Source organism: Protopterus annectens, chromosome 8.part0, assembly GCF_019279795.1.
Source record: "Protopterus annectens isolate FY-2018-M chromosome 8.part0, PAN1.0, whole genome shotgun sequence".
Classification (NCBI taxonomy): domain Eukaryota; kingdom Metazoa; phylum Chordata; order Ceratodontiformes; family Protopteridae; genus Protopterus; species Protopterus annectens.
In genome coordinates this window covers 1,289,520,130-1,289,548,081 of record NC_056741.1, presented here as the reverse complement: position 1 = coordinate 1,289,548,081, position 27,952 = coordinate 1,289,520,130, and the positions used below count along the sequence as shown (strand labels likewise).

The window sequence follows — 27,952 nt, the reverse complement described above, 5'->3', positions numbered from 1 at the left end:
ATGAGAGTTTCTCCAAGACAAAGTTAAGATCCCAGGCTGGAGTTGGGGCTCTCCTGGGTGGCCCCACTGAGGAACAGCTTGAGCAGTGGGTGAGAGAAGAGGGAAGGCTCTGTGCTATAATGAGCTGAAATGGCTGAGGCATGAATTTTGATGGAGGAAAAGGACAAGCCCTTATAAAGCATCTCAGTCAAGTATTGTAGAATCTGAGGTAAACTGGGCACTGCTGCGTTCATTCCTTGAGATTGGTTCCAGGCAGAAAATCTTTTCCATTTTGCAGCATAAGATTTTCTAGTACTAGGCCTCTTTGCCTCTAAGATGATATACATCACTGATTTACTGAGGGATGGTAAAGGAGAGATTAGGTATTTAGCCAGGCTGCTAGGTTCAGGGTTTGCAACGGAGACAACAGGGAAGGAGAATGAGGCAGGTGCCATGGTGCCAAGTGTGACACTGTGCAAGAGTGGGTACCAGTGTTGGCGAGGCCAGTCTGGTGCAATTAAAATCGTCCTTGGCTTGTCCTGTTTGATCTTTAGTAGCACCTTGGAGAGCAGAGGCAGAGAAGGAAAGGCATAAACTGATATGTTTTCCACTTTCCAAGCTAGCTTGTGGGGAATCCTTGTGCAAAATTTGTCCAGTTCATGATTCTGGGGGGAGGCAAACTTGTCTATATCTGGGCTCCCCCATTTGCTTGTCAACATGTTGAAAATCCTTGGTTTCAGTTTCCACTTGTGTGGGTCCATGAGGCTTCTGCTTAGTCCGTCTGCCAGTGTATTTAGTTTTCCTGGCAAGAATTGAGCTTGTAGATTCACTTGGTAGCCCAAGGCTAGTGTGCAGACAGGGTAAAAATGTGTACCCCCCTGCTTGGTTATGTACCACATGACAGTGGTGCTGTCCATCTTTACCATTAGTTGTCCTGGAAGAATGTGGTCCTTGAAGGCTGTCAGAGCATTCTAAACAGCTAACATTTCCTTTTGATTTATGTGCAGGTGCATTTGACTTGGGTTCCATTTGCCCTGAATGCACTTCCCTGCCAGGTGAGCCCTCCCATATATAGTCTGATGTGTCTGTTGTTAAGATTTGGGCGGCAGGGGGTAATGTGAATGGTCGTCCCCTGTTTTAATGGCAGGCCTCTGCCCACCAAAGGAACTCTAGGCATAGGCAAGGTATGATAGGAATCCTTGCTTCTAGATCCTGTGAGTGTTGACACCATAGGCTTTTGAGATGCCATTGTAGTTTCCTCATATGCAGCCTTGCATACGGAATGAGAAGAATGCAGGAGGCCATGAACCCCAAGGCTTGCAGTATTTACCTTGCAGATAGCTGGGTTTTTGTGGCCACTTGTTTGAAGTAGGTTGTCAAATTAATCCGTTTCTCTGGCGTGAGGAAAGCCATCTGGGAAGTTGTATTCAAGCTTGCTCCCAGGAATATAATTTGTTGACAGGGTACCAGGTGTGATTTCTTTTCGTTTATGGTGAACCCCAGAAAAGTCAGTACCCTTTGAACAAAGGCCAGATGATTCAAAAGAATGTACCGGCTGGCTTTCTGCCTGAATTAGACAATTGTCCAGGTATGGGTATATATGAATATTTCTTTGCCTGCAAAATGCAATGACTGGAGCAAGGCGCTTTGTGAATACCCTGGGGGAGTAGATAAGCCAAAGGGCAGTGCAGAGAACTGATACTGCATGTAGCCTGCTTTGAAGCGTAAGTATCTTCTGCAAGACTCCCTGATAGGGATGTGCAGGTATGCCTTTTTTAAGTCTAGTGTTGCCAACCATGCATCTTTGCCTAGCATAGGAAGCAGACAGTGAAGAGTCAGCATTTTGAATTTTGGAATCACCAGGAAGGTGTTTAGAGAAGAAAGGTCCAGCATAGGACACTGTGTAGTGCCTTTTCTGGGTACCAGGAAAAGTCTCGACTAGAAACCTTGTCCCTTTTCCTCTTTTGATACCAACTGTATAGCCCCCACGTTTAAGAGAGAGAGTACTTGATTTTGGGCCTCTGCCCACTGATTTGGGGGTAGATCTGGCCATCCGCTTGGTGTTAGTAGTGTGTGGAAGTGAAATCTGTATCCCTGGGACACTATATTTAAAACCCATTTGTCCCGGGTAATGAGTTCCCAGTTTTTGGCCTGCAGATCAATCTTTCCGCCTAAAAGAGCATTCAGTTGGGAAGTGCTTGGAAGTTTTAAAAGCAAGTCATTGAGACAGTTTTCCATAGGGGGGTCTTACTACTCCCAGATTTGGGTGCGGAAACCCCCCACTGCTTAGTTTTGTGTGTCCCTTGGGACTGAAACTGGGGTTTCTGCTTTGTCTAGGTTTGGCTTGAGAAGACCTGGAAGGGGCTGGAAAGGAGCAATTTTTAGAGGGCCAGTGCCTACTAAATCTAGGAGGCTGAACTTGTAAGAAATCTTTAACAGTTTACATAGATTTAGCTTTATCTTCCATCTTTTTAAGAACTTCCTCAGCCTTGTTGCCAAACAGGCGGTCCTGATTCAAGGGAGAATTCAACAATTTAGCTTTAACATGATCAGGCAAAGATTGCTCCTTAAGCCAAGCATGCCTTCTGAGCACACACCCAGTAACAGCAGCCTTGCAAGAGGCCTCTAATGAATCAAATCCACATTGCAAAGTATGTTTTCCAACTTGTTCAGCAGAATGCATTAAATCCTGTAATTCTTTATTTTCAGCACAGTCAGGAATCAACATCATTTTCTGTTTAAGCAATCCAATAACATGTTGTTGATACTTTAACATATGAAACTGGCAGTTTAAAGCCCTAATAGCCAAGGTTGCAGAAGTGTAAACCTTCTTACCCCATTTATCCAGCGCCCTGAAGTCTCTATCAGAGGGGGTAGGATTTTTAGCAGTAGAAGCCTTAATGTCCTTGGGTCCCTGTGAAACAAGTCTCAGGATCCGAAATAGGATTTTTAAAAAGGAACTTGTGTGAACCAGGAACCCTGTAATATTGGTCAGGTTTTCTGGGAGCAGGAGGCAAAGAATCAGGGGCTGAACTAGATTCTGAAAAGGCATCATCAACAATGTCTAGTAGAGGAGGTACAGCTAAAGGCCTATGCTGAGGCAGGAGTAAGAAATCCCTAAGCCTCTTTTTTGAATCAGAAAAATCCTGGCTTTCCCAGTGGAAATGCTCCCTTAAGACTACGTAAGGTCTCACCAAAAGAAAATCCTCTGGAGGGGAAGCAGAGGGAATACCGTCCTCTGCATCAGAATCCTCATAAGTAGATAAGGGCAAATCCAGATCATCAGAAAAATCAGAATCCTGGTCAGAAGATTCATAAACAACTTTAGTCCTAGGTCTCTTAGAAGGGGGGGGTTGGCTTCCCCTGATTAGAGTTATAAGATCTTCAGCCATTCTTATCATTTGTTTTTTAGGCATAGAGGCATGAGCATGCGGCCTGGGCATTGGTTTCTTAGGCATGGTTCGAGATTTTGGTCTAAATGAAGAAGGAGGCATCGGTTTAATATGCAAGTCCGTAGGCCTGAATACACCCACAGAAGCCGGTGTCTGCACAGCGGCTCCGGACCCATCCAAGGTAGAGACATCCGCAGGTTCCACAGTTGAAGCATCTCGCGGCATACTGGACTCCGAATGGGTCTCAGCAGAGGCCTGTGAGTCAGAAGTAGCGGGTATCAAGGGCTGCGAAAGCGCCTCACTGAGAACTGGCGACTGGCTTAGGAGAAGCGTCGTCGGCAGCTTTGGACCTCGGTGGCCAGTCTCTGTCTTTATCTTTGCGTTTTTTCAGAATCCCGGTAGTCGGACGGCTAACCGACAACATTTCCGGATAATTAAACAGAGAACCGAAATATTTAGAGGCGAAAATATACTGACGATGGATAGTGCACTGATTAAATAAAGCACAAAACCGACAGCAAGGAACGTCGTGGTCAGAGCCTAGGCAAGGAAAACAGAACGAATGAAAACCTTTGTGAGGTATTTGCTTTCCACAAGTAATGCAATTATTAACTTTTACTGACATTGGTAAGGAGCAAGAAAAAGTTTCCCCAATGGGGTACTTAGCTTTAGTTGAAGACTTCGGTTCTGAAACTCATTACATTTGGGTTATCTGCTTGCAGGTAGCCCTCAGCCGGCCTGATTATCAACGTCTTGCTGTCTCTTCTTCCATGACGTCAGGAAGTCAGGGGTATAAAGCATGCAGCCGACACCATTACATCAGTTTTTCTAGCCCCAGATGAAAGGTGCCCCCATAATGGGAAGCAATTAAATAAAAAGTTACACCTCAAATTATAAGCAAATACACCAGAAAGCTTAACTACAGTAAATAGGAAGAGAGGTATAGCAAATAGAGGGGGCTGGAGGGAGGTTAACCAAAACAGCAACAGCGAATACACTCGAACATCTACATTTATGGTAAGTGTACACAACTGTACTATGTTCTTCGTGTTTCACTGTTGCAGTCATTACATTTGGGTAGATTCCCAAAGCTAAGGAAGGGAGGAGGCAATTGGAGAGCATTAGGACCAGCTATTAGGCCCTGCAAGACTGCAGTGGCAAAACCAGCTCTGGATTTAGAGAAAATAGGCAAGTGGTAATGCTTGGTGAAGGTATGAACAGAACTCCAGGTAGCAGCTTCTAGGATATGTCCCTGGTAGGCACACCTCTGAGAAAGGCTGTTGAAGTAGATGCAGCCCTGGTGGAATGTGATATTATCCCCTGTGGGGAAGGTTTTCCATGGTGCTCATAGCAGAAATGAATGCAATAGCCTATCCATTTAGAAATGGTTTGCTTTGAAATGGCCTTCCCCTCTGCCCCTGAAGGAAAGGCCACTAGCAGCTGTTCAGTTTTTCTGAGAGGCTTAGTCCTGTCCAAGTAAAGTTTAAGTTGTCTGTGCATGTCCAAAGAGTGCAGTATTCGTTTTCCTTTGTTCTGTGGATTAGAAAAGAAGATTGGCAAATGAATGGACTGACTAAGAGCTACACTGCATACCATCTTGGGCATAAAGGATGGATTGGTCCTGAGGGACACCCTGTCTGCATGGAAGATAATGAAGGGCTCCACTGCCATGAGAGCCTGCAATTCAGACAATCTTCTTGCTGAAGTGATGCCTAGAAGGAAGGCTGTTTTCCAAGAAAGGAATTTCAACTCTGCAGTTGCAGCCGGCTCAAAGCGCGGTAGAGTGAGCTTTTCCAATACAAAGTTAAGGTCCCAGGCTGGAGTAGGGGTTCTCCTGGGTGGTCTTAAATTTTTGGCCCCTCTGAGGAATTGCTTCAGCAGTGGGTGAGAGAAGAGGGGTGGCTCCGTATTAAAATGTGCTGAAATGGCAGAGGCATACATTTTAATAGAAGAGAAGGAAAGGCTCTTGTGAAGCATCTCTGTTAAGTATTGAAGAATATGCGGTAAACTGGGCACTGTTGTGCCCATCCTCTAAGTTTGGCTCCAGGGACAGAATATTTTCCACTTTTCAGCATAGGATTTTCTAGTACTACGCCTCCTTGCCTCCAGAATGACATCCAGCTTAGCTGTGGGGAGTCCTTGTGGAGAATTTGTCTAATTGGTAGTTCTGAGGGGAGGCAAACAGGTCTATCTCTGTGCTCCCCCATTTGTTTCTCAACATGTTGAATATCTTTGGTTCTAATTTCCACTCGTGTGGGTCCATGAGATTTCTGCTTAGGTCATCTGCCAGTGTGTTTAGCTTGCCTGGCAGGAATTGAGCCTGTAGGTGCACTTGGTAGCTCAAGGCCGTGTTCCACAGAGCTATGGCTAGTCTGCAGAGAGGGTAAGAGTGGGTTCCCCTCTGCTTGTTTATGTGCCACATAACACAGGTGTTGTCTGTTTTTACCAATAATTGCCCTGGAAGGATGTGGTCCTTGAAAACTGTCAGAGCATTCTGTACAGCTAACATTTCTTTTTGACTGATATGCAGGTGCATTTGACTTGGCTTCCATTTGCCCTGAATACACTGCCCTGCCAAGTGAGCCCCCCATGCATAGTCTGATGCGTCTGTTGTTAAGATTTGGGCAGCAAGCAGTAGAGTGAATGGCAGTCCCTTGTTGAGGTAGCAGGCCTCTGCCCACTAAAGGAATTCTGTCTTTATACAAGGGATGATAGGAATCACTGATTCCAGGTTCTGAGAATGTGGATACCATTGTAGTTTCCTCATATGCAGTCTTGCATATGGAAATAGTAGGATGCAAGAGGCCATGAACCCCAGTGCTTACAGTATTTTCCTTGCAGTTAACTGGGTCTTTGTGGCCTGTAATTTGAAGTAGGCTGTCAGATAAACTTGTTTCTCTGGCGTGAGGTAGGCCATCTGGGAAGTTCTGTTCAAGCTTGCTCCCAGGAATACAATTTGTTTCGCAAGGTACTAGGTGAGATTTCTTTTCGTTTATGGTGTACGCCAGTGAGGTTAGCAGTTTCTTTACAAATGCCATATGATTTAATATGTCCTGGCTTTCTGCCTGAATTAGACAATCGTCCAGGTATGGGTATATTTGAATATTTCTTTGCCTGGAAAATGCAATGACTGGAGCTAGGTATTTTGTGAATACCCTGGGCGCAGTAGATAAGCCAAAGGGCAGTGCAGAGAACTGACAGTGCATGTAGCCTGCTCTGAAGCGTAGGTATTTTCTGCAGGAATCCCTTATTGGGATGTGCAGGTAAGCTTCCTTTAAATCCAATGTTGCCAATCAGGCACTTTTGCCCAGCATGGGAAGCAGCCGGTGAAGAGTTAGCATTTTGAATTTTGGAATTACCAAAAATGTGTTTAGGATAGATAGGTCCAGGATAGTACGCCAGGAGTTGTCTTTTCTGGGTACCAGGAAAAGTCTGGAGTAAAAACCTTGTCCCCATCCTTCTGCTGGGACAGGCTGAATAGCCTTGATACTTAGAAGAGAGAGAACCTGCTGTTGAGCCTCTGCCCACTGATTTGGGGGTAGGTCTGGCCAACCTTTTGGGATTGGTAAGGTGTGGAAGTGGAATCTGTATCCTAGGGGAAACTATATTTAAAACCCATTTGTCTTGGGTAATGAGTTCCCAGGTTTTTGCCACAGGGCGAGCTTTCCCCCTAAAGGTGCGGTCAGTTGAGCAGGGCTTGGAAGGTTTAAGGTTAAGTCATTGTGACAGTTTACCATAGGGGGGTGTCTTACTACTTCCAGTTTTGGAAGTGGGAGCCCCCCCTCTGCTTAGGCCTGTGAGTACCTTGAGACTGTGGCCTAGGTGGTCTGCTGTTCCTGGATTTGGACTGAGAAGGCATGGAAAAGATGGGAAAGGACCAATTCTTAGAAGGCCAATGCCTACTAAATCTGGGAGGCTGTACTTGCAGGAAATCTTTAACAGTTTGCATAGATTTAGCTTTTTCCTCCACCTTTTTAAGAATTTCTTCTGCTTTGTTACCAAACAGGTGGTCTTGGTTTAAGGGAGTATCCAGTAATTTGGCCTTAACATGATCTGGCAGAGTTTGTTCCTTAAGCCAAGCATGCCTTCTAAGAATAGACCCAGTAACAGCAGCCCTACAAGATGACTCTAAGGAGTCAAAACCACACTGCAAAGTATGTTTACCAACTTGTTCCGCAGAATGCATTAAATCCTGTAATTCTTTATTTTCAGCACAGTCAGGAATAAACATCAATTTCTGTTCAAGTAATCCAGTAATATGCTGCTGGTACTTTAACATTTGAAACTGGCAGTTTAAGGTCCGAATGGCCAAAGTAGCAGAAGTGTATACCTTCTTAGCCATCTCTCCAGGGCCATGGAATCTCTATCAGAGAGGGTAGGATTTTTTGGCAGTAGTAGCCTTAATGCATTTGGGTCTCTGTGAAATGGTCTCTGGGTCCGCAGTAGGATTCTTAAAGAGGGAATTGTGAGAATCAGGTACTCTGCAATACCTGTCCCATTTCCTGGGAGATGGAGGTAAGGTGTCTGGGACCAGGCTAGATTCCAAGAAGGCATCATCTACAATGTCCAGTACAGGAGGAATAGCTAAAGGCCTGTGTTGAGGCAGGAGTAAAAATTCCCTAAGCCTCTTTTTGGAGTCAGAGTAATCCTGTCTTTCCCAGCAGAAATGCTCCCTAAGAGTGTGCAAAGTTTCACCAAAAGAGAAATCTTCGGGAGGGGAAGCAGAGGGAATGGAGTCCTCTGCATCAGAATCCTCATAGGTAAATAAGGGCAAATCCTGGTCATCAGAAGAAACAGAAATTTCAGAATCCTGATCAGAAGAATCGGAAGGAAAATCAGTTCTAGGTCTCTTAGAGGGAGAAGGGTGGCTTCCCCTAATTAGAGTAATAAGGTCTTCAGCCATTCTTATCATTTGTTTTTTAGGCATATGGGCCTGACCATGCCGTTTGGATGTTGGCTTTCTAGGTGTGGATCGAGTCTTAAGCCTTGAAGAAGATGGCGTCGGTTTGATATGCAAGTCAGTAGGCCTGAATACACCCTCAGAAGCCAGTGCCTGCACAGTGGCTCCAGACCCATCCAAGGCAGAGATATCCGCAGGTTCCATAGCTGAAGCATCTCGTGACATACCGGACTCTGAATGGGTCTCTGTAGAGGCCTGGGAATCTGAAGTAGTGGGTATCAGGGGCTGCGAAAGCACTTCACTGAGTACAGGCAAACTGGTGACTAGCTTAACGGAAGCATCGTTGGCAGCTTTGGACCTATGCGGTCTGTCTCTGTCTTTATCTTTACGTTTTATCGGGATGTCAGTAGTCGGATAGCTTACCGAAGTCATTCTGGATAATTGAACAGAGTACCAAAATAGTTAGATACCACTGCGGTGGTGGTGCTGCGGTAGCGCTGTCGCCGGATAGTAAGACGTTGTCCCATTCGATTCTCAGTTAGAGCGTCTTCTGTCTGGAGACGTGCATGAATGGGCGTACTTTCATTTAAGGTTGTGCGTCAGGGCTGGCAACACGGCACGTAAAAATCTACTGCCAATTATTAGCGGACCAGAGTTTCGCTGTGGCGACCCTTAACCGGGAAAAGCCGAAAGACACAACAACCGAAATAGTTAGATGTGAAAACGAACAGATGACAAATAGTACGAGGATTTAATAAGGCACAAAACCGACAGCAAGGGAGGTCGTTGTCTGGGCCTAAGCAAGGAATGTAGTACGAATGAAAATCTTTATGAGGTATTTGTTTTTCAAAAGAAATACAATTGTTAACTTTTACTGACATCGGTTTAGAGAAAGAAAAAGGATCCCCAACGGGATACTTAGCTTTTTTGAAGACTTCAGTTCTGAAACTCAAAAACAAAAATTTCAGGAGTCGGCAGACCGGCACTTGCGAATGGCTTCTGCTTCAGGCACCGCACGGCAAGAAAGACTGATGCAATGGTGTCGGCTGCATGCTTTATACCACTGACTACCTGACATCATGGAAGAAGAGACAGCAACCGACCCAGGACTTAGATAATCAGGTCGGCTGAGGGCTACCTGCAAGCAGATAACCCAAATGTAATAACTGCAACAGTGAAACATGAAGAACATCAAATATTACTTAATATCAGCTCCAAACAGCACAATACATTTATATCTCAAGTAAAACAATTCTGAAATATTAAAATTTCATGAAGTATATCTACTCCAACATCCTTTGGGACACACACACACACACACACTATATATATCTATATATATATATATATATATATATATATATATATATATATATATATATATATATATATATATATATATATATATATATATATATATATATATATATAGATATAGATATAGATATATGCATACATATACAGACATACATATATGTGTGTGTGTGTGTGTGTGTGTATATATATATATATATATATATATGTATATATATGGGATCCCTACGGATCACCGAATGGCAACATAACCAAAACAGATTCGGCCGGGCATACTTGCAAGAAAGTGCTTTTCACCAAAAGGCACTTTCGCGCAAGTATGTCTGTTGTGGAGATTGCACTACAGTGGGGATAAGGGATAATTTCCTTTTCCCCACTGTAGTGCGACCTCGGAGTGAGAATATTTAAGTAGGGGGGGTGTGGGGGTGCAGGGAGGCTTGCCCCCCTGCAAAAACGTAAAAGTAATTTTTTTAACACACTTTAACGAAAGCGCTTTTTCGGTGAAAGTGCTTTCGTTAAAGTGTGTTCGGTGATTGTGGATTCGGACTATTGAACTTTTGTTCAGTAGTCCTAGATCCATATATATGTATCTACACACACACAAATATACCTATATATATATATATATATATATATATATATATATATATACACACACACACACACACACACACACACACACACACTAACATCAACAATTATCAATAGTACCTCACTAATGTAATCTGTATCACAAAATGTTCTTACAAAACCCCAAGAATATTTTAAGATATATGGGAAGACGTTATAAGCCTCCTTTACACTTTTTTTCTGTAAAAATACCTAAAAGTTCTGTTCTGGACCCCGCAGCTGAAATAAATGATTGACGTGGCAGGTCCTCAATTTTATGTACTTTTGGGATCTATATTTTAAGGATCACAAGGTAGTGTCTTTTAAATAATTAACTGTTGATATATGTTAATGTACTATTTTTGCTGACAGAAGTCTAAAGAAGACTTGTAAACTGCAACAGTATATTTTAAGACACACTGGATTTTTTTTTAGCAAAAACTCACAATACAGTTTATATTAGTAAAGTAATACTGGTAATCACTAATGTTACTGATTTATTCATCTACACCCAAAACAAAATGATGGAATAGATTGGTTCTGTGAAATTTTAGTTATTATTTAAGAAACGTTCTACTCAAGACAAAAATGTACATGCTATTGTATTTTTCTTTTCCATATTGGTAACATTAAATAAATAAGGTACAGTTGTCTATGTTACACTTAACCATACCAGTAAATCTTGACAACAATCAAATGCCAGAATTTCTGCCATTTACCTGTAGTTAGAATCTTTTTTTTTTTTCCTCTTACCCACAATCTTCCCCAACATATACCCACATACACCCAAGGAGCCTGGCAAGTAAATAGCCTTTCAGATGTCATGTCAAGGAGCAACCCTTCAAAAGAACCTGCTGCCCTATAAGCTCTGTTCAATCTCCACTCCAAACAAGGGACTCTAGAATGCTGTATGCAACCTGGGCATACATTTGCAGCGATCGACTCTGTGACTGGCAAGCAGTCACATTGTCTGATGACACCTCTCCTATCCCCTACCAGCTCCTCCAGTATCTGGGCTGCTAATAGAACCCATAACATCTGGGTCACAGAGCTGCTTTGCAAAAACACAGTAAACTCTGCTGCCACAGTAGACAAACACCAGCCACAACCACAGAAGAAAAATGTTAATAGCATTTGGAATAAGTTCACAAAACAAAAATGATCAATGAGCACAAGATGTTACAGAAACATTACAAGTAAGATGTCAACCACTGAGTGACAAGAACAGAGGAAAGTGCACAAAAATTCCCACAATGTTCAAGTGCCTTATGCACCAATCAAGCTTCCTTGGAAAGCTGGCATAAGAACAGCAGTGGTCTTCACAGGGATAAAGACACTGCTGACAAATTCTGGTCACAAAAGGAGACATGCAAGATGATAAACTCAAATGTTATGACTTACTGTTACACTAATCCTTTCCAAAGGAGACACTGCAAAACTACCACATTTCAAAAGTTGATGAAATGATGTATACTCAAAGTTTTACTGTACTCAGACAATTACTAGAATACAGTACCCCCATAACATTCCTTTGTATACACTGCCAAGTAAATTTAAGTTAGAAATGCAAACAAAAACCCAAAACCTTCAAAATAAAAAGTTAACTCTCACAGTGAAACCACTGAAATGCTTACACCCCTCCTACTTTTTATGCATAACCTGCTGCTACATGATGACCACAGACTGCACGGACTGTTAACAGGGACACAAAGAAATCTCACGGCTAGGTGACTTAGGGATGTTAAATGTCCAATATTATCCAATCATCCATAGGTTCTACATATTTTTCTTTTCTTTCGACAAGTCACCTCATTTTTTTCATCTACCTACTAGCATTTTTTTTAATAGCTTTCTGAGTACTGACCATCAAGATGCCCATTCATTCCCCTAATTACTAATGCAGGAGCCAATAATGGGGTGAGAGCAAGTCATCTAGGTACACATCATTTTTTTAATGGTCTACACCCCTAGCCCTAACCCCTAACCCCACCAGCAACAGACACAAAAGTTCACTGAGGCAAGTCAAGGTCCGGCTATATCTTTTTATAATGTGCACAAAACAAATACCATGAAAACTATTTTGTCAAGATGGCCAAACAGAAACAAACACGTCCCTGGCCTACATACTGCACAAATTTCCAACTCTCTCCACAGAAAGTGCCACTAGTGCAGCAGGTCAAAACTGCCTACTTTCCCAGAGATGGACAAGCCAGTGTCTGCAGCTCACTCTCTAGCTCACAGGCTTTTTCAGCATTTGTGTTGCTAACTTAGCTGATACCACGTCATACGGTTCACAGGTAGGGCTTTAACTCACTGTCACATGCTGCCACAATCTCACCTAACATTACTGAGCTTTAGAAATGTCATACGACTGCATGGTGCTATGACTATAGTAAAGAAATTCCATTCAGCTTCTGTTTTCTATTGCTGAATAGTATGCAGTATTTAGCAATTGTCAGGACTAGCCGCTACCACCATTATATACAAATACCAATGGCAAAACCTTTACATCAGATTTCCTTGGCACTCCTCCATTGTCATTTCAGCAGTCTTTTTTGTTATGACAAAGTCTTCAAAAAATTTAAGAACACCATCCAGCAAATACTGCTTATTGACAACAATGCAATTTCAGCAACCTCCAAAATTTCTAAGCATGACAGGGTCTTGTTAAGACACCAATATTTCTAATGAGGCTGAACCTCAGATATAACCAACTGAGGATTTTTTTTCCTTAAAATAGAAAACCATCAAATTTGCTTTTACTCTGCTTGGTTATGTTGTGGAGAGGGATGGAGCCCTGAATGCAACCTAACAGACTGGGGAAGGAGTAGCAAATCCTGAAGTGGAGGAAGGGTCAAAATCTCACTTGCCTCTCCAAGAGGGATGGGGAGGGTTGAGCTGACTTATGGCACACAGAGCTGGTGTGATTTCCCTGGTAGAGACCAGAGAAAATACCACTTGTTTAGACTGTGGTCAGGACACCCCATACAGAAGTGAGGGGACATCCTCCATGGTCACCCCCATGGTATGCTCTTCTTCAGCAATTGACAGTCTGCAAGTGGGGGATACGGCTATAAAGCATAAAACCTAAATGCCAGTCATAAGGGTCCATCCTGGTCGACCTTCACCCATGTGATGAGGAACAAATGGACCTGATGGCCAGAGGGTGGTATGATGCTCAACAGACAGCAAGGGCAAAAAAGCACAAACAATTGTCTTTACTACTTACTGTAACTCTTCCATCTTTGCTAACAATGTCTCTGCTAGCTGCTTGGCCTTGGACTCTAGCAGAACTTTGTCACGTGTACGGTAAGATTCCAACTCTTTCAGTTCAGCCTCTCCTGGAGTCATCCCCATCATACGCTTTGACCTAAAAAAGGCAAAAAAAAAAAAAGAAGAAATAAACTTCTTCAGAAGGTGCTATGAAATAATAACTCTCAGTGAAAGGACAACATGTGATCTCAACAAAGACCCCCACCCACTCACACAAGTATACCCTGAACCATGGCGAAATGTGTTCACTAATGGCATCTTAACTGCGAATTGTGTCTATTTCCTGACATTTTCTGGTTTCCCTCAGTGACCATCTAGCTTCATACTCAACTTGCCCAGAGAACGGGCAATCATCTGCAAAGTTCTAGGACATTTTTGTCAATGCTCTTATTCCTTTCTTCTGCTGGGTAGCCAGACTGGCACAAAACCCTGTTACTCTGAACTTGGGACAGATACATGCTTCTTCACATCCATGAGAGATGTAAGCTATGGCAGGGTGAAGGAATTGGATGCCCTGGGAGCTAGCAGATATGTGGCATGATCAGCAGTTGCTGACTGGTTGCAAGTGGAGTACTGGCATTCATTTACAAAAATGCTGCAATAACGGCAGCTCCTTAAATGAATGCTAATACTGCATTTGCATTTAGTACCTCAGCATGTTAACAACTGCTGCAAAGACCTTGCTACACTTACGATGCTGTTTAAAATAGGGTGTGCTATCCCTAACCCTACCCCAACCACTCACATTAGAGCACTCAACACCCTTTCCCTAGCAGTACCACTTCACAATCACATGTACATGAACACATTTCAAACACATCTACTCTCTACCCTAGTCTTTACTCTAACCCCAACCTGCAAATGCAAACACACAAACTATATACCCTTCCCTAGCTCTTACCCTAACACTAACCACCCAACACAAACTATCCCCTTCCTTAGCCCTCACTCTTACCCTAACCACACACACACACACACACACACACACACACACACACACCCTTAACACAAAAGTTTCAGCAAAAGCACCCAATCCTACTTACCTTGCATACAATATTCAACACTTTGATAAATGGTGACCTCAATAACCTACAGGCTACCAATTCTGACACAAAAAAATTCACTGACAAAGGGTAAATTTGACGATAAAATTATTTGTACCCATATATAACTGCACACATTATGCAAAACAAATTAAGTACCAAGGTCGCCACAGCTTAAAATGGAGGTGAACTTTAATATAAAAGGATAAGCACTTTCGGCTGATATCCACACCCTCCTTCAGATCATTCTTTCAACAACTGTAAAATCATCAGTTAAAAAAAACTAAAGACCACCAATCACAGTACATAGAATCACATACACCCACTGAGAATTGAATTCTCCCATTCATAAATTTAAACCAAGTGATCTGAGCCAACAAAACTCTCACAAGACGCATTAGCGTCAAAGATTAAAATTAATCTTATATATTCAGAGTAACGATGATGTGAATATGTAATCAACATTTGTTACTTGAAATGTGAATAAAAATAAACATGCTGCCCTCTGACAAATATAGATCTAAAATGTCACTTGTCAACGAACAAATAAACCAATCAAAACTTACAATAGATCTAAAACGTCACGGGTCAATGAAAACACAAACCAATCAAAAAATGTTTGTAATGCACACACCCATAGAAATGGAACTCAATGATTCTGAAATGGAACCATGTGAGCATTAATGACCAACCAAAATACAGATGGGTCCGATAACACTAAATGTAAGCTTATAATGATATACAGAAATGGTTTAAGATCATTTGCAACCTGTGGTGAAATAACATACATATGTGTGTGTGTGTGTGTGTGTGTGTGTGTGTGTGTGTGTATATATGTATATATATATATATGTGTGTGTGTGTGTGAGACACGCACACAGATAGATACACACACACACACTTTTTTCAGCTAAAAATAATGGAGTAAAATATTAACAGGTGTATACCTTTATATGTAACGTTTACTTAAAGAATTTTTGTCATGTGGCACCCACAGAAATTCCTTCTATAAGTGAACACTGAATAAACATCTTATGGAGGCTTCCAATGTCTGTTTTATGTACTGAGTATTCTGACAAGTTTCCATAATGTTTCGAAGGGTTCATAGGTAGGTACTAGGCTATCTGCCCATTGGCATTTATAAGTCTAGCCAGAATGTGTTGGCTTTCGCCTCCCTTTTGAATTAGTTTCCTGGGCCTTTGTCTAGCAGGGCCACTGAAGTGACTCCAGGGGTAAATTTACGATTTCCTATCCACTCGTCAAGATTTCACTTGAAGAGAGTCAGTGAGGGGCTTTGCCTAACATAAACTGGGATTCTATTCCAGAGCGAGGGAAGTCTCTGGGACAGGAATCTATCCCTCCAGCATGTCCTGTTTACTGTTGTGCTGAGGTTTAATTCACTGGAGCGTGTGGCTCTAAGAGATTTGGTTTTCTAGAGGTGGAGCATGTCCATTAATTCCGGGTTGGACATGGCCTTATACGTCAGGCAGAGATCACCTCTGAGCAGGTGGTAAGCAACCGAGTAGACCTGGAGTTTCTTTAGTCGAGCTGCATAGGGCATCTGTTTGAGGCCCATGATCCTCTTGGTGAGGTACTTCTCCAGTCTTTCCAGCTGTTGCAGGTGACGAGTAAGGTACATTTCAAATGGGGCATTGTACTCTATTATGGGCCTAATGAGTGATGAGTAGAGGGGCACAATGACCTCTCTTGATCTAGATGTGAACCCTTTCGTGATTAGGTGGGCTACATAGAAGGAATTTCTAACCACTTTGGCAATGTGATTATCAAAGGAGAGGTTGCTATCTACCTGGGTCCCCAAGTCCCTAATTACATTTTCCATACTTAGTGGATTACCACCTATGTGATAATTCGTGGGTACTTTGTTTTTCCCAAAGGGGATGACTATGCATTTTTTGGCATTTAGCTTGAGGCCATGGTTTTGACACCAGGTATCTGTCTCTGTGAGACCCTTCTGGAGGATGTCAGTGTCAGCTGGAGAGTCGATTAAAGCCCCCAGTTTGCGGTCATCTGCGAAATTGGTCAGCCATAATCCTCCCGTGCTTGCCTGTACCTCAGAGAAGTATATACCAAACAGGAGGGGTCCCAGGACCGAGCCCTATGGGACGCCACTTGTAACTGGTTTAGAGTTGGACATGGCACCCGCAACTCTGACCATGTGTGCTCTTACCCGTGAGCCAGTTTGCAACCCATCTCGTGACATAGGGGTTAATGTTCAAGCTGATGAGCTTATCTATGATGTCAGAGTGGGGAATGGAGTCGAAGGCCTTAGCGAGGTCCAAGTAGGCTGTGTGGACTACCTTTCCCTCATCTATAGCCTTTGTAACTGTTTCAAAGAAGTCAACTAGGTTTAGGAGGCAGGATCTGCCCTTAATGTCGAACTGGGTAGGGTCAAGTGTCTGGAGGTTCCCAATGTCTCTGTTTATGAGTTCCACGATGATTCGCTCCATAGCTTTGCAGACCAGGCTAGTCAGGCTTATAGGGCGATCGTTCCCAGGTTCTGTTGTTGCACCACCTTTGTGGAGTGGGATGACTGTTGCTGTACGCCACTCTTTGGGTACATAGCCTGTGGTAAGGCTGAGTTTGAACAGTGAATTTAGGTGAGGGTTTAGTTCATTTTGGAGCTTGTGTAAGACGCAGCCTGGGATACCATCCGGTCCCATTGATGCTGTGTTTTTAGCTTTGGATAGTGCTGTTTTTACCTGCGTATCTGTGATGTCTGGGGCTCTGTATTCTTCTGGGATGGACACGGGCTCTTCTGGGGGGGGGGGGTGAAGTTTGCTCTGAACCTGTCTGCCAGGATGTTGGCAATGTCAGTTGGTTCAGTGTATTTTTTGCCATTTTGCACTAGCTCAGAGCATATCTGAGAGTTGCCACCTAGATTCTTGACATAACTAAAGAAGGCTTTGTGATTATCTTTACAGTCTTTTGCAATTTTTCTTTCGAAACTGGCCTTAGATAATTTTATGAGGGACCATAGTTTCTTGCCAATATTGATCAGTGATGCTTTTCCTTTTTGGGATTTTGCTCTATCATGCAATAGTTTCCTCCTCCTGTTGTATAGCTTATTTATGGCCAGGGACCACCAGACTGGTTTCTTCTTTTTGGAGGAATGAGTCTTGATTTTACTTGGGATGACTCGATCCATGCATTCCTGTAGATGCTCATAGAATACATTTGTAAATGATTCTGCGGTTTGGGCACCATTATCCTTTATCAAGGGGGCTTTGAAACTTTCCACCTCGGTGTTGAGAAGTGTGAAGTTGGCTTTTGAAAAGTTTTTCACAGTGGTATGTCCAGTGTGATTAGTTTATGATCTGATCGTACCAGCGAGGGGTTTACCTCTGGTGTGGAGCACTGATCCCCCATGTTGGTGATGATCAGGTCTAATATGTTGTCACCTCTTGTGGATGTGGTGACCAGCTGTTCCAGGGAGTTTGAGTTTACAAACTCTAGGAAGCATTGGACAAAGGAGTTTGTACTTGAGTAGTTATCCCAGTCAATGTTTGGGTAGTTGAAATCCCCCAATATCATGGTGTTAGGTAGGTCCTTTATATTTTCCAATGTTCTCAGGAATGCTGAGTGGGGGTCCTGAGACAAGGTAGGTGATCTGTAGCAAGCTACGATCTAAAAAGCAGCTTTGCCCACTGTTAGCTGCACATGGATGGTCTCTGAGGCCTCATGCTGTGCTACTAGCCTGGAGGTGTGGGTATCCTTTATGAAAATGGATACACCCCCTCCTTTTGTATTTCGGTCTGGGTTCTGGGGCCGAAAGGTATGGTACGAGTTGTAGCCTGGTAGTGCTGGGGTGCTCTCTGGAGCCTTGAACCAGGTTTCTGTTACTGCACAGATACTGATTTTCTCCATGCTAAGGAGTGCCTCGAGTGCATGCATTTTGAGGTTTAGACTTCTGGCATTGAGTAGCATTACCCTCAGTTTCTGGTTACTTGTGTTGTATATGGAGATGGGTTTGTCTTTTGAGCCTTGCCTAAAAAAGGCACTATGGGGGTGGCAAGAGCCTTGGCCAGTATTCGAAAGCCTAAGGGCGACAGGTGCAAGCCATCTCTGGTGAAGCAGCGTGGCTTGTCGAGCATGTTATCCAAGGCTGACAGACACTGGATCCCCTATGAACGACACCAATGGCTTAGCCAACTGTTTAAACTAATCATTTTTTCTTTGTTCTGTGGCATCATTCTTGGTGAGGGCAAGATGCTACTCAGGGTCAGGGTCAGGGTCATACCGGCCTGGGCTACATGATCAGAGAGCTCCTCTATGTCTCTTTTCATGTAGTCCAGGGAGGTACGTCTCAGGTCGTTCACACCAACATGTACAATGACAGGGTCATATTTGTACTTGTTTTGGAGTGACCCAAGTGTTTGTGTTATGTGGCGGATCCTGGCACCTGACAGGAAGCTCATAGTAATCTTCTCCTTGTTCAGTCTAATGAGTGGAAAGTCAGTGTGCCTGACAATAGAGTCACCTATTACTAGTGTATTGGGTGTGTTGTTATGCCTTAAGGGCTGTGGTTGCATGGCACACTGACTTTGTGAAGTATGTGATACGTGGTTGTTGTTTGAGGGGTGGAGATTGCTTGGATGTCTGCTTTGGAGGTTTCTGCTGCTTAGGCAGATTTTTATTTAGAGCCTCCGAGTATGTTTTTGTGCATTTGTGTGTGTTGTTTGCTGGTGCATGTATGACTGTTGTATGTAAGACTGGAAGTGTGGTGCAAGAGTTTCCCTTCTCCTTCTGACTGGCTGTACCAGCCTTGGGTTGAGGGAGCTTGGCCTCCAGTTTGGCTGTACAGTTGCATCGTTCACATGCATTTCTGTCTGTTGGAAGGAGGAGAGGGTTGTCTGTGTACATGAGGCAACTGTAAAATTGTCTCAAAATTCCCAGATTCACCAGCTGGATTGGAGAGTATACCTGAAACTGCCCTATGGACATGCCCGTATGGGTAAATTAACTGATTTACTGATTGTCCGGTAGGGACGAATAGGGAGCATTGTACTACTGTATAGTAAAGGGGGGTGTAGTGTTAGCATTTATTAGTGCTTACTGATGGCTTGGAGCAAGTGCTGGGCTGTAAGAAGAAAGTTAGAGTGCTTAATTTGAGAGTTTGAATAGTTCTAAGGGAAAAATTGATGAGCAGACTTCGTGGAGCCTGGAATAGTTAAACCCTAACTAACTGGCACTGCGCAGTGCGCAAAACCGCACAAATGCGGGTTTTAAAGCAGGGAGATGAGAGAGATAGGAATTAGCCCAGAACGGCCAATAAACTACTAGTTTCTGGGCTGAGACCACTCCTCCAGGGACAGATAGGCTGCTCAAAGGTCCCCACTCTCACTGGTGAACAGAGAACCTTCCTCCTATCCAAGTAAGGATATGGGCAACACAGGAACTTATACCAAAGCCCTGAATTCAGCAGAACCTGAAAACTGGACTAGACTAGCTTAGAAAAGGTGGGAAAACAAGAATGTTTTTGTTTTTCTTTTCTTTTTTTAAACAGAAGATACAATAAACTTTTTACAAAAACACGTTATCTGGTATCTGACAATGACTCCAGCATGTCTTTTCCTCTCTATTTTTTAGTGGCATATACCCAGCTACTGGGGATGCACAAGCCAGTACATTTCTTTGTGCCGGTCACAGGTCCAGATAAATGTTGCATCAGGAAGGGCATCCGGCATAAAATTTTGCCAAATCATACATGCAGACAACAGTACAGAAATACATACCGGATCGGTCGAGGCCCGGGTAAACAACAACCGCCACCAGTACTGTTGGTCAACAGGGTGCTGGCGGAAATTGGGCTATTGTTGGCCGAAGGAGGAGAAGAGGGGGAAGGCATGCCCGAAGGCAGGTAAAGGCTAGGATTGTGATAGTGAGGGTCGGAACTTTGAATGGTGGCAGTATGACTGGTAATAGGGAGTGAGCTAGCTGACATGATGGCCCGAAGGAAGGTTGGTATACTGTGTGTGCAAGAGACCAGATGGAAGAGGAACAAGGCTAAGTGTATCGGAGGCGGTTTCAAATTGTTTTATCATGGTGTGGATGGGAGGAGAAATGGCGTATACATTATCCTGAAGGAACAGTATGCTAAGAGTGTTTTGGAGGTGAAAAGAGTGTCAGATAGAGTGATGTTTATGAAGCCGGAAATTGATGGTGTAATGATGAATGTTGTTAGTGCATATGCTCCACAAGTTGGGTGTGCGATGGATGAGAAAGAAAAATTTTGGAGTGAGTTGGATGAAGTGGTGATGACTGTACCCAAGGGTGAGATACTGGTGATTGGAGCAGATTTCAATGGGCATGTTGGTGAAGGGAACAGAGGGGATAAGGAAGTGATGGGTAGGTGTGGTGTTAAGCAAAGGAATGTAGAAGGCCAGATGGTAGTGGATTTTGAGAAAAGGATGGACATGGCTGTGATGAATACATACTTTAACAAGAGGGAGGAGTATAGGGTGACATACAAGTGGAGGAAGATGCACACAGGTGAATTATATCTTATATAGAAGGGCCAGTCTGAAGGAGATTGGAGACTGTAAAGTGGTGGCAGGGGAAGGTGTAGTTAGGCAGCATAGGATGGTGGTTTGTAGGATGACATTGGTGATCAAGAAGAGGAGGATGAGTGTGAGGGCAGCACCAAGGATCAAATGGTGGAAATTGAAAAAGGGTAATTGTGAGGTTATGTTCAGGGAAGAGTTAAGACGGGCACTGGGTGACAGTGAAGAGTTACCGAATAGCTGGGTAACTACAGCAAAGCTAGTAAGAGAGATGGCTAGAAAGGTGCTTGGTGTGACATCTGGAAAGAGGAAGGAGGACAAGGAGACCTGGTGGTGGAATGAAGTACAGGAGAGCATACAGAGAAAGAGGCTGGCGAAGAAGTGGGATTGTCAAAGAGATGAAGAAAGTAGACAAGAGTATAAGAAGATGAGGTGCATGGCAAAGAGAGAGGTGGCGAAGGCTAAGGATAAGGCGTATGAAGAGCAGTATAAAAGGTTGGACACTAAGGAGGGAGAAAAGGACCTGTACCGATTGGCTAGGCAGAGGGACCAAGCTAGTAAAGATGTGCAGCAGGTAAGGGTGATAAAGGATAATGAAACGTACGCACAAGCGAGAAGAGTGTGTTGAGCAGATGGAAAGAGTACTTTGAGGGGTTGATGAATGAAGAGAATGAAAGGGAGAGAAGGTTGGATGATGTGCAGATAGTGAATCATGAAGTGCAGTGGATTAGCAAGGAGGAAGTAAGGATAGCTATGAAGAGGATGAAGAATGGAAAGGCAGTTGGTCCAGATGACATACCTGTGGAACCATGGAGGTGTTTAGGTGAAATGGCAGTGGAGTTTTTAACTAGATTGTTTAATGAAATCTTGGAAAGTGAGAGGATGCCTGAGGAATGGAGAAAAAGTGTTTTGGTACCGATTTTTAAGAATAAGGGTGATGTGCAGAGCTGAAGTAACTACAGAGGGACTAAACTGACCAGTTACAACATGAAGTTATGGGAAAGAGTAGTGGAAGCTAGGTTAAGAAGGGAGATGATGATTAGTGATCAGCAGTATGGTTTCATGCCAGGAGAGAGCACTATAGATGCGATGTTTGCTCTGAGAGTGTTGACGACGAAGTACAGAGAAGGTCAGAAGGAGTTGCATTGTGTCTTTGTGGATTTAGAGAAAGTATATGACTGGGTGCCTAGAGAGGAGTTGTGGTATTGTATGAGGAAGTCGGGAGAGTCAGAGAAGTATGTAAGACTGGTACAGGATATGTACGAGGGTAGTGTGACAGTGGTGAGGTCTCCGGTGGGAGTGACGGATGTGTTTAAGGTGGAGGTGGGATTACATCAAGAATCAGCTCTGAGCCTTTTCTTATTTGCAATGGTGATTGACAGGTTGACAGAAGAGATGAGACAGGAGTCCCCGTGGACTATGATGTTTGCAGATGACATTGTGATCTGTAGTGAGAGTAGGGAACAGGTGGAGGAGACCCTGGAGAGGTGGAGATATGCTCTATAGAGAAGTGTAATGAAGTTCAGCAGGACTAAGACAGAATATGTGTGTGTGAATGACAGGGAAGATAGAGGAATGGTGAGGATGCAGGGAGTAGAGGTGGTGAAGGTGGATGAGTTTAAAAACTTAGGATCAACAGTTCAGAGTAATGGTGAGTGTGGAAAAGAGGTGAAGAAGAGAATACAGAGGCAGGATGGAGTGGGTGGAGAAGAGTGTCAGGAGTGATTTGTGACAGACGAGTACCAGTAAGAGTGAAAGGGAAGGTCTACAAGAGGGTAGTGAGACCAGCTATGTTATATGGGTTGGAGACAATGGCAATGACAAAAAGGCAGGAGTCAGAGCTTGACGTGGCAGAGTTGAAGATGTTAAGATATGCACTGGGTGTGACGAGGATTGACAGGATTAGGAATAAGCATATTAGAGGCTCAGCCCAGGTTGGAAGGTTTGGAGACAAAGCCAGAGAGGCAAGATTATGTTGGTTTGGACATGTACTGAGGAGGGATGCAGAGTATATTGGGAAAAAGATGCTAAGGATGAAGCTGCCAGGTAAGAGGAAAAGAGGGAGGCCTAAGATAAGGTTTATGGATGTGGTGAGAGGACATGCAGGTGGTTGGTGTGACAGAGCAAGATGCAGAGGACATGAAGAAATGGAAACAGTTGATCTGCTGTGGCGAACCCTAATGGGAACAGCCAGAAGAAGAAGAACAGCACAAAGTACAGTTTTGTACCTACCATAAATGTAGATGTTCGAGTGCTAATACAGCTGCAGTAATCACAGATGGGTTTTCTGCCGTCAGGCGGGTCCTTGGTCGGCCGAATTCCAAAGTCTAGGTCCGGCGTCGGTTGTTGTCGCTTTCTTTCCTAACGTCAGTGAGGCAGGGGTATATAAGACACAGCCAACGCCATTTTCTTCAGTCTTTCTTGCCCCAGATGTCAGGTGCCCCCAGAAGGAAGGCAATACATAAATTATATTTATATACATGCAATGCAATATAATCAAAAATCAGTAGTTGCAAGCAAATATACCACAGAAGGATAAACCAAACTGGTTGTATGAAGAGGGGTTAGGCCCTAGGCCTTTACCAAGAGGGGAAGGAGGGACGGAAACCTGTACTGCAGCTGTATTAGCACTCGAACATCTACATTTATGGTAGGTACAAAACTGTACTATGTTCATCGTGCATACAGCTGCAGTAATCACAGATGGGTAGAATCCCAAAGCTACGCACAGGGTGGTAGGCACTAGGTGGAACTGGGATGAGCCAGAATGCCCTGCAACACAGCAGTGGCAAAGCCTGCTCTAGTTTTGGAATATAAAGGCAGGTGGTAGTGTTTTGTGAAGGTATGCACAGAACTCCAAGTGGCTGCCTCCAAAATATCTTTGGTAGGAACTCCTCTGAGGAAGGCTGTAGAGGTAGCTATGGCCCTGGTGGAGTAGGATCTGATGCCTGTAGGGACAGATTTTCCATGATAGGAGTAACAAAACCTTATGCTGTGGCCTATCCATTTTGAAATTGTCTGTTTGGTAACTGGCTTCCCTTGAGCTCCTACAGCATAGGACACAAAAAGTTGTTCTGATTTCCTGAAAGGCTTTGTTCTGTCCAAATAATAACGTAGCTGTCTATGGATGTCTAAGGAGTGTAGCAGCCTTTCCCTTTGTTTTGAGGATTGGGGTAAAAGGTAGGTAAGTGTATGGCTTGATTTAAAGCTACCCTGGATACCACTTTAGGCATAAATGACGGGTTGGTTCAAAGGGAAACCCTGTCCTGATGGAAGATGAGAAAGGGCTGCACAGCCATGAGGGCTTGTAGTTCCGAAACCCTACGAGCTGGAGTAATGGCCAGAAGGAAAGCTGTTTTCCAGGACAAATATTGCAAATCTGTTGAGGCAGCTGGTTCAAAGGGAGGCAATGTTAATTTTTCTAGAATGTAATTAAGATCCCAGGCTGGCATTGGTTGTTTCCTTGGTGGTCTTATATTCTTAGGCCCTCTGAGGAACTGTCTTAAGAGTGGGTGAGAGAATAAGGGTGGATCAGTGCTGAATTCTGCAGAAATGGCTGAGGCATGGATTTTTATGGAGGAAAATGAAAGTCCACTGTTCAGCAGCTCAGCTAGATACTGTAATACCGGAGGCAAATTCAGTTTTCTAGGATCCTGGCCTTTTTTCTCATTCCAAGAGCAAAACCATTTCCATTTTGCGGAGTAAGCCTTTCTAGTAGATGGCCTTCTTGGCCTCCAAAATGACATCCTGTACCTCTTTGGGGAGTAGGGTCTGTTGTGGTGTTAAGGAATTTTCCATGCAGCAAGAGTGAGTGTTTTCAGCTGACTGTGAAGAGTTTTGTAGCTGTGCTGAGTCAGTAGAAGAGGCATTAGAGGTAGGGACCAGGGAGGAGTATGCGTTAAGCTCCTCAGGAGTGGGTACCAGTGTTGTCTTGGCCAGTCTGGAGCAATCAGTATCATCTTCGGTCTGTCTGCTCTTGTTTTCAAGAGCACCTTGGGCAGAAGAGGCAGAGGTGGGAAAGCGTAAAGTGTCCATGCTGCCCAACTGAATGAAAGGGCGTCCACTCTCCAGGCCTTTGGATGAAAGGTCCTTGAACAGAACTTTTCAATTGATGATTCCTGTGGGAGGCGAAGAGATCTATGTCTGGCCTTCCCCACGCTTGGATTATCTTTGTAAACACTTGAGGACGCAACTTCCATTCATGTGGGTCTGTCATATTTCTGCTTAGATTGTCTGCCAGCGTGTTGTCCAAACCTGGCAAGTACTGTGCTTGAAATTCGATTTGCCATTCCAGAGCCAAGTTCCAAAGTGTCATGGCTAGTCTGCAGAGGGGGTATGAATGTGTTCCTCATTGTTTGTTTATGTACCACATTACTGTGGTGTTGTCTGTTCTTATCAATAATTGTCCTGGAAGCAAGAGGTCCTTGAAAGCTGTAATTGCATTTATCACTGCTAGCATTTCTTTTTGATTGATGTGAAGGTGCTTTTCCTTTTGGGACCATTTGCCCTGAATGCACCTGTCTGTCATGTGCGCCCCCCAGGCGTAATCTGAGGCGTCTGTTGTGATGACTTGATTTGCTTGAGGCTTGCAGAATGGAAGACCTGTGTTTGTTTGGCATGCTTGGGCCCACCATAGAAATTCCTTTTGCAAACATGGGATTATTGGTATTATTGTTTCGAAACTGTGGCTGTGTTGAGACCATAGGTTTTTTAGGTACCATTGAAGTTTCCTCATATACAACTTTGCACATGGGATTAAAAGAATGCAAGATGCCATGAAGCCCAGAGCCTGCAGGATTTTCCTTGCAGTAAGCCTGGTACAATTTGCTAGTATTTTGAAGTACTGAGTTAGTTGCCCCTGTTTTTCTGGCGTAAGATAGGCCATCTGGGTGTTTGTGTCCAAGTTGGCACCCAGGAAAGTTATTTTCTGAGATGGTGTTAGCCTGGATTTCTCTTTGTTGACTGTGTATCCCAGAGAATTCAGTAACCGTGTTACATAAGCCAGATGTTCCAGAAGTATGTGCTTGCTGTCCGCTTGGATCAGGCAGTCATCCAAATAAGGGTAAATTTGTATCCCTTAAAGTCTGCAGTAGGCAATTACTGATGCCAGGCATTTCGTGAATACTCTGGGAGCAGTAGATAAGCCAAAGGGCAAAGCAGAGAATTGATAATGGATTGAACCTGCAAGAAATCTGAGGTGTCTTCTGCAGCTTTGTCTGATTGGGACATGCAGGTATGCCTCCTTGATGTCCAATGTTACCAGCCAAAACTCCTTGCCCAGCATGGGAAGAAGCTGCTGTAATGTGAGCATCTTGAATTTTGGTACGAGTAAAAATGTATTTAGGATGGATAAGTCCAAAATGGGTCTCCAGTCGTTTCCTTTCCTTGGTACCAGAAATAGCCTGGAATAAAAACCATGACCTTGTTCGTGAGTAGGTACCTCTTGAATAGCTTTCATGTCTATGAGCTTTGAAATTTGTAGTTGTGCCTCTTCCCTTTGATTGTGTGGCAGGTTTGGCATGCCTCTCATTTTTGGAAGAGTGTGAAAATGAAATCTGTAGCCTCTGTTTATAATGTCCAGGATCCATTTGTCTGTTGTGACAATATGCCAATTTCTTGTAAATAATGCCCGCTTTCCTCCCAAGGGTGCTGCCAGCTGAGACTTGCTTGGCATGGAAAGGAGGAAGTCATTGGGTTTGTTTCCTGTATTGTTGTGCACTGTCTTCGCCACCTCTTGGTGCTGGAGTTTGCCATTGCCTGCCTCTATATGATCCTTCTGATTGTCATCTGCCCCTTGTGCGCCTGTATCTACCTCTTTGGGGCTTGTCCGTGGCTGGAAAGGACCAGTTTTTAGAAGGCCAATTTCTGCTAAAACGTGGTGGTTGAACCTGTAGAAAAGCTTTGACAGTTTGCATAGATTTGGCTTTTTCTTCCATTTTCCGTAGTATCTCCTCAGCATTAGTACCAAATAGCACATCCTTTTGCAAAGGAGCATCTAGTAGTTTGGCTTTCACATGATCAGGCAAGATTTGTTCCCTAAGCCAGGCATGTCTACGAATGACTGATCCTGTAACAGCAGCTCTACTCGAGGCCTCTAGGGCATCATAGCCACATTGTAAGGTGTGTTTACCCACTTGTTCTGTACTATGCATAATATCCTGCAACTCCTTCAAATCTGGTTGTTCAGGTTGAGACATTTTATTTCTTAATTGAGATAACAGAAAATAGAAGTTATGTTCTTACCATAACGTTCCATGTTAGTTGTCTTCTTCTCGCCTTCTTCTTGCTGGATGGGTTCGGAGCCGACCTCGGCCCGACTGCCACTCTAAAAGCTCGAGAGTTGGTTCCACCGGCTCGAGGCTCCCCTTATATCCCACAATGCTAGGCGAGAGTTACCTCAGATCTCGTTTGTAAGCTAACCCAGCTTATATCAATAACAGTATAACTGTAAAACAGAATCCACCTCTAACAGCAGGAAGAAAAGGGTGACCTATATCCTGAAACAAGAAATATGCATAATAGCATATGACTAAGAAAGAGGTGGTAGAAAGAGAGGTCACGATCACAACTCCTCTAGGTCTGTCCAGGCCAGGGGAAGGAGGGTGGGGCCTTAAGAAGAAGCGAGAAGAAGACAACTAACATGGAACGTTATGGTAAGAACATAACTTCTATATGTTAAGTTGTCTATCTCGCTTCATTCTGCTGGATGGGACCGTCCCTAGCACCTTGTCCCGGTGGCCTAACGGAACAGACTCCTGAGAACAGTGGAACCAAAATTAGCTCTATGCCTAGAAGCTAAATCCAACTTATAATGGGAAATAAAAGTGTGAGGAGTAGCCCAAGTAGCCGCTGCACAAATGGTGTCAATAGGCAGTCTGTCTTGGAAGGCTAGAGAAGTAGCCAAAGCTCTGGTGGAATGGG

The 27,952-nt window shown here is 43.8% G+C and overlaps 1 protein-coding gene across 6 annotated transcripts in view; it reads right to left on the bottom strand.

The window, feature by feature from the left end:
• Positions 1 to 27,952, bottom strand: part of ARHGEF1 (Rho guanine nucleotide exchange factor 1) — a 3,019,431-nt gene that overhangs the window by 1,469,407 nt on the left and 1,522,072 nt on the right. For all 6 annotated transcript variants that reach the window (XM_044080805.1, XM_044080809.1, XM_044080807.1 and 3 more), the window contains one exon: positions 13,424 to 13,564. In XM_044080805.1, the coding sequence (XP_043936740.1) occupies positions 13,424 to 13,564 (141 nt within the window). The remainder of the gene's footprint in view (positions 1 to 13,423; positions 13,565 to 27,952) is intronic.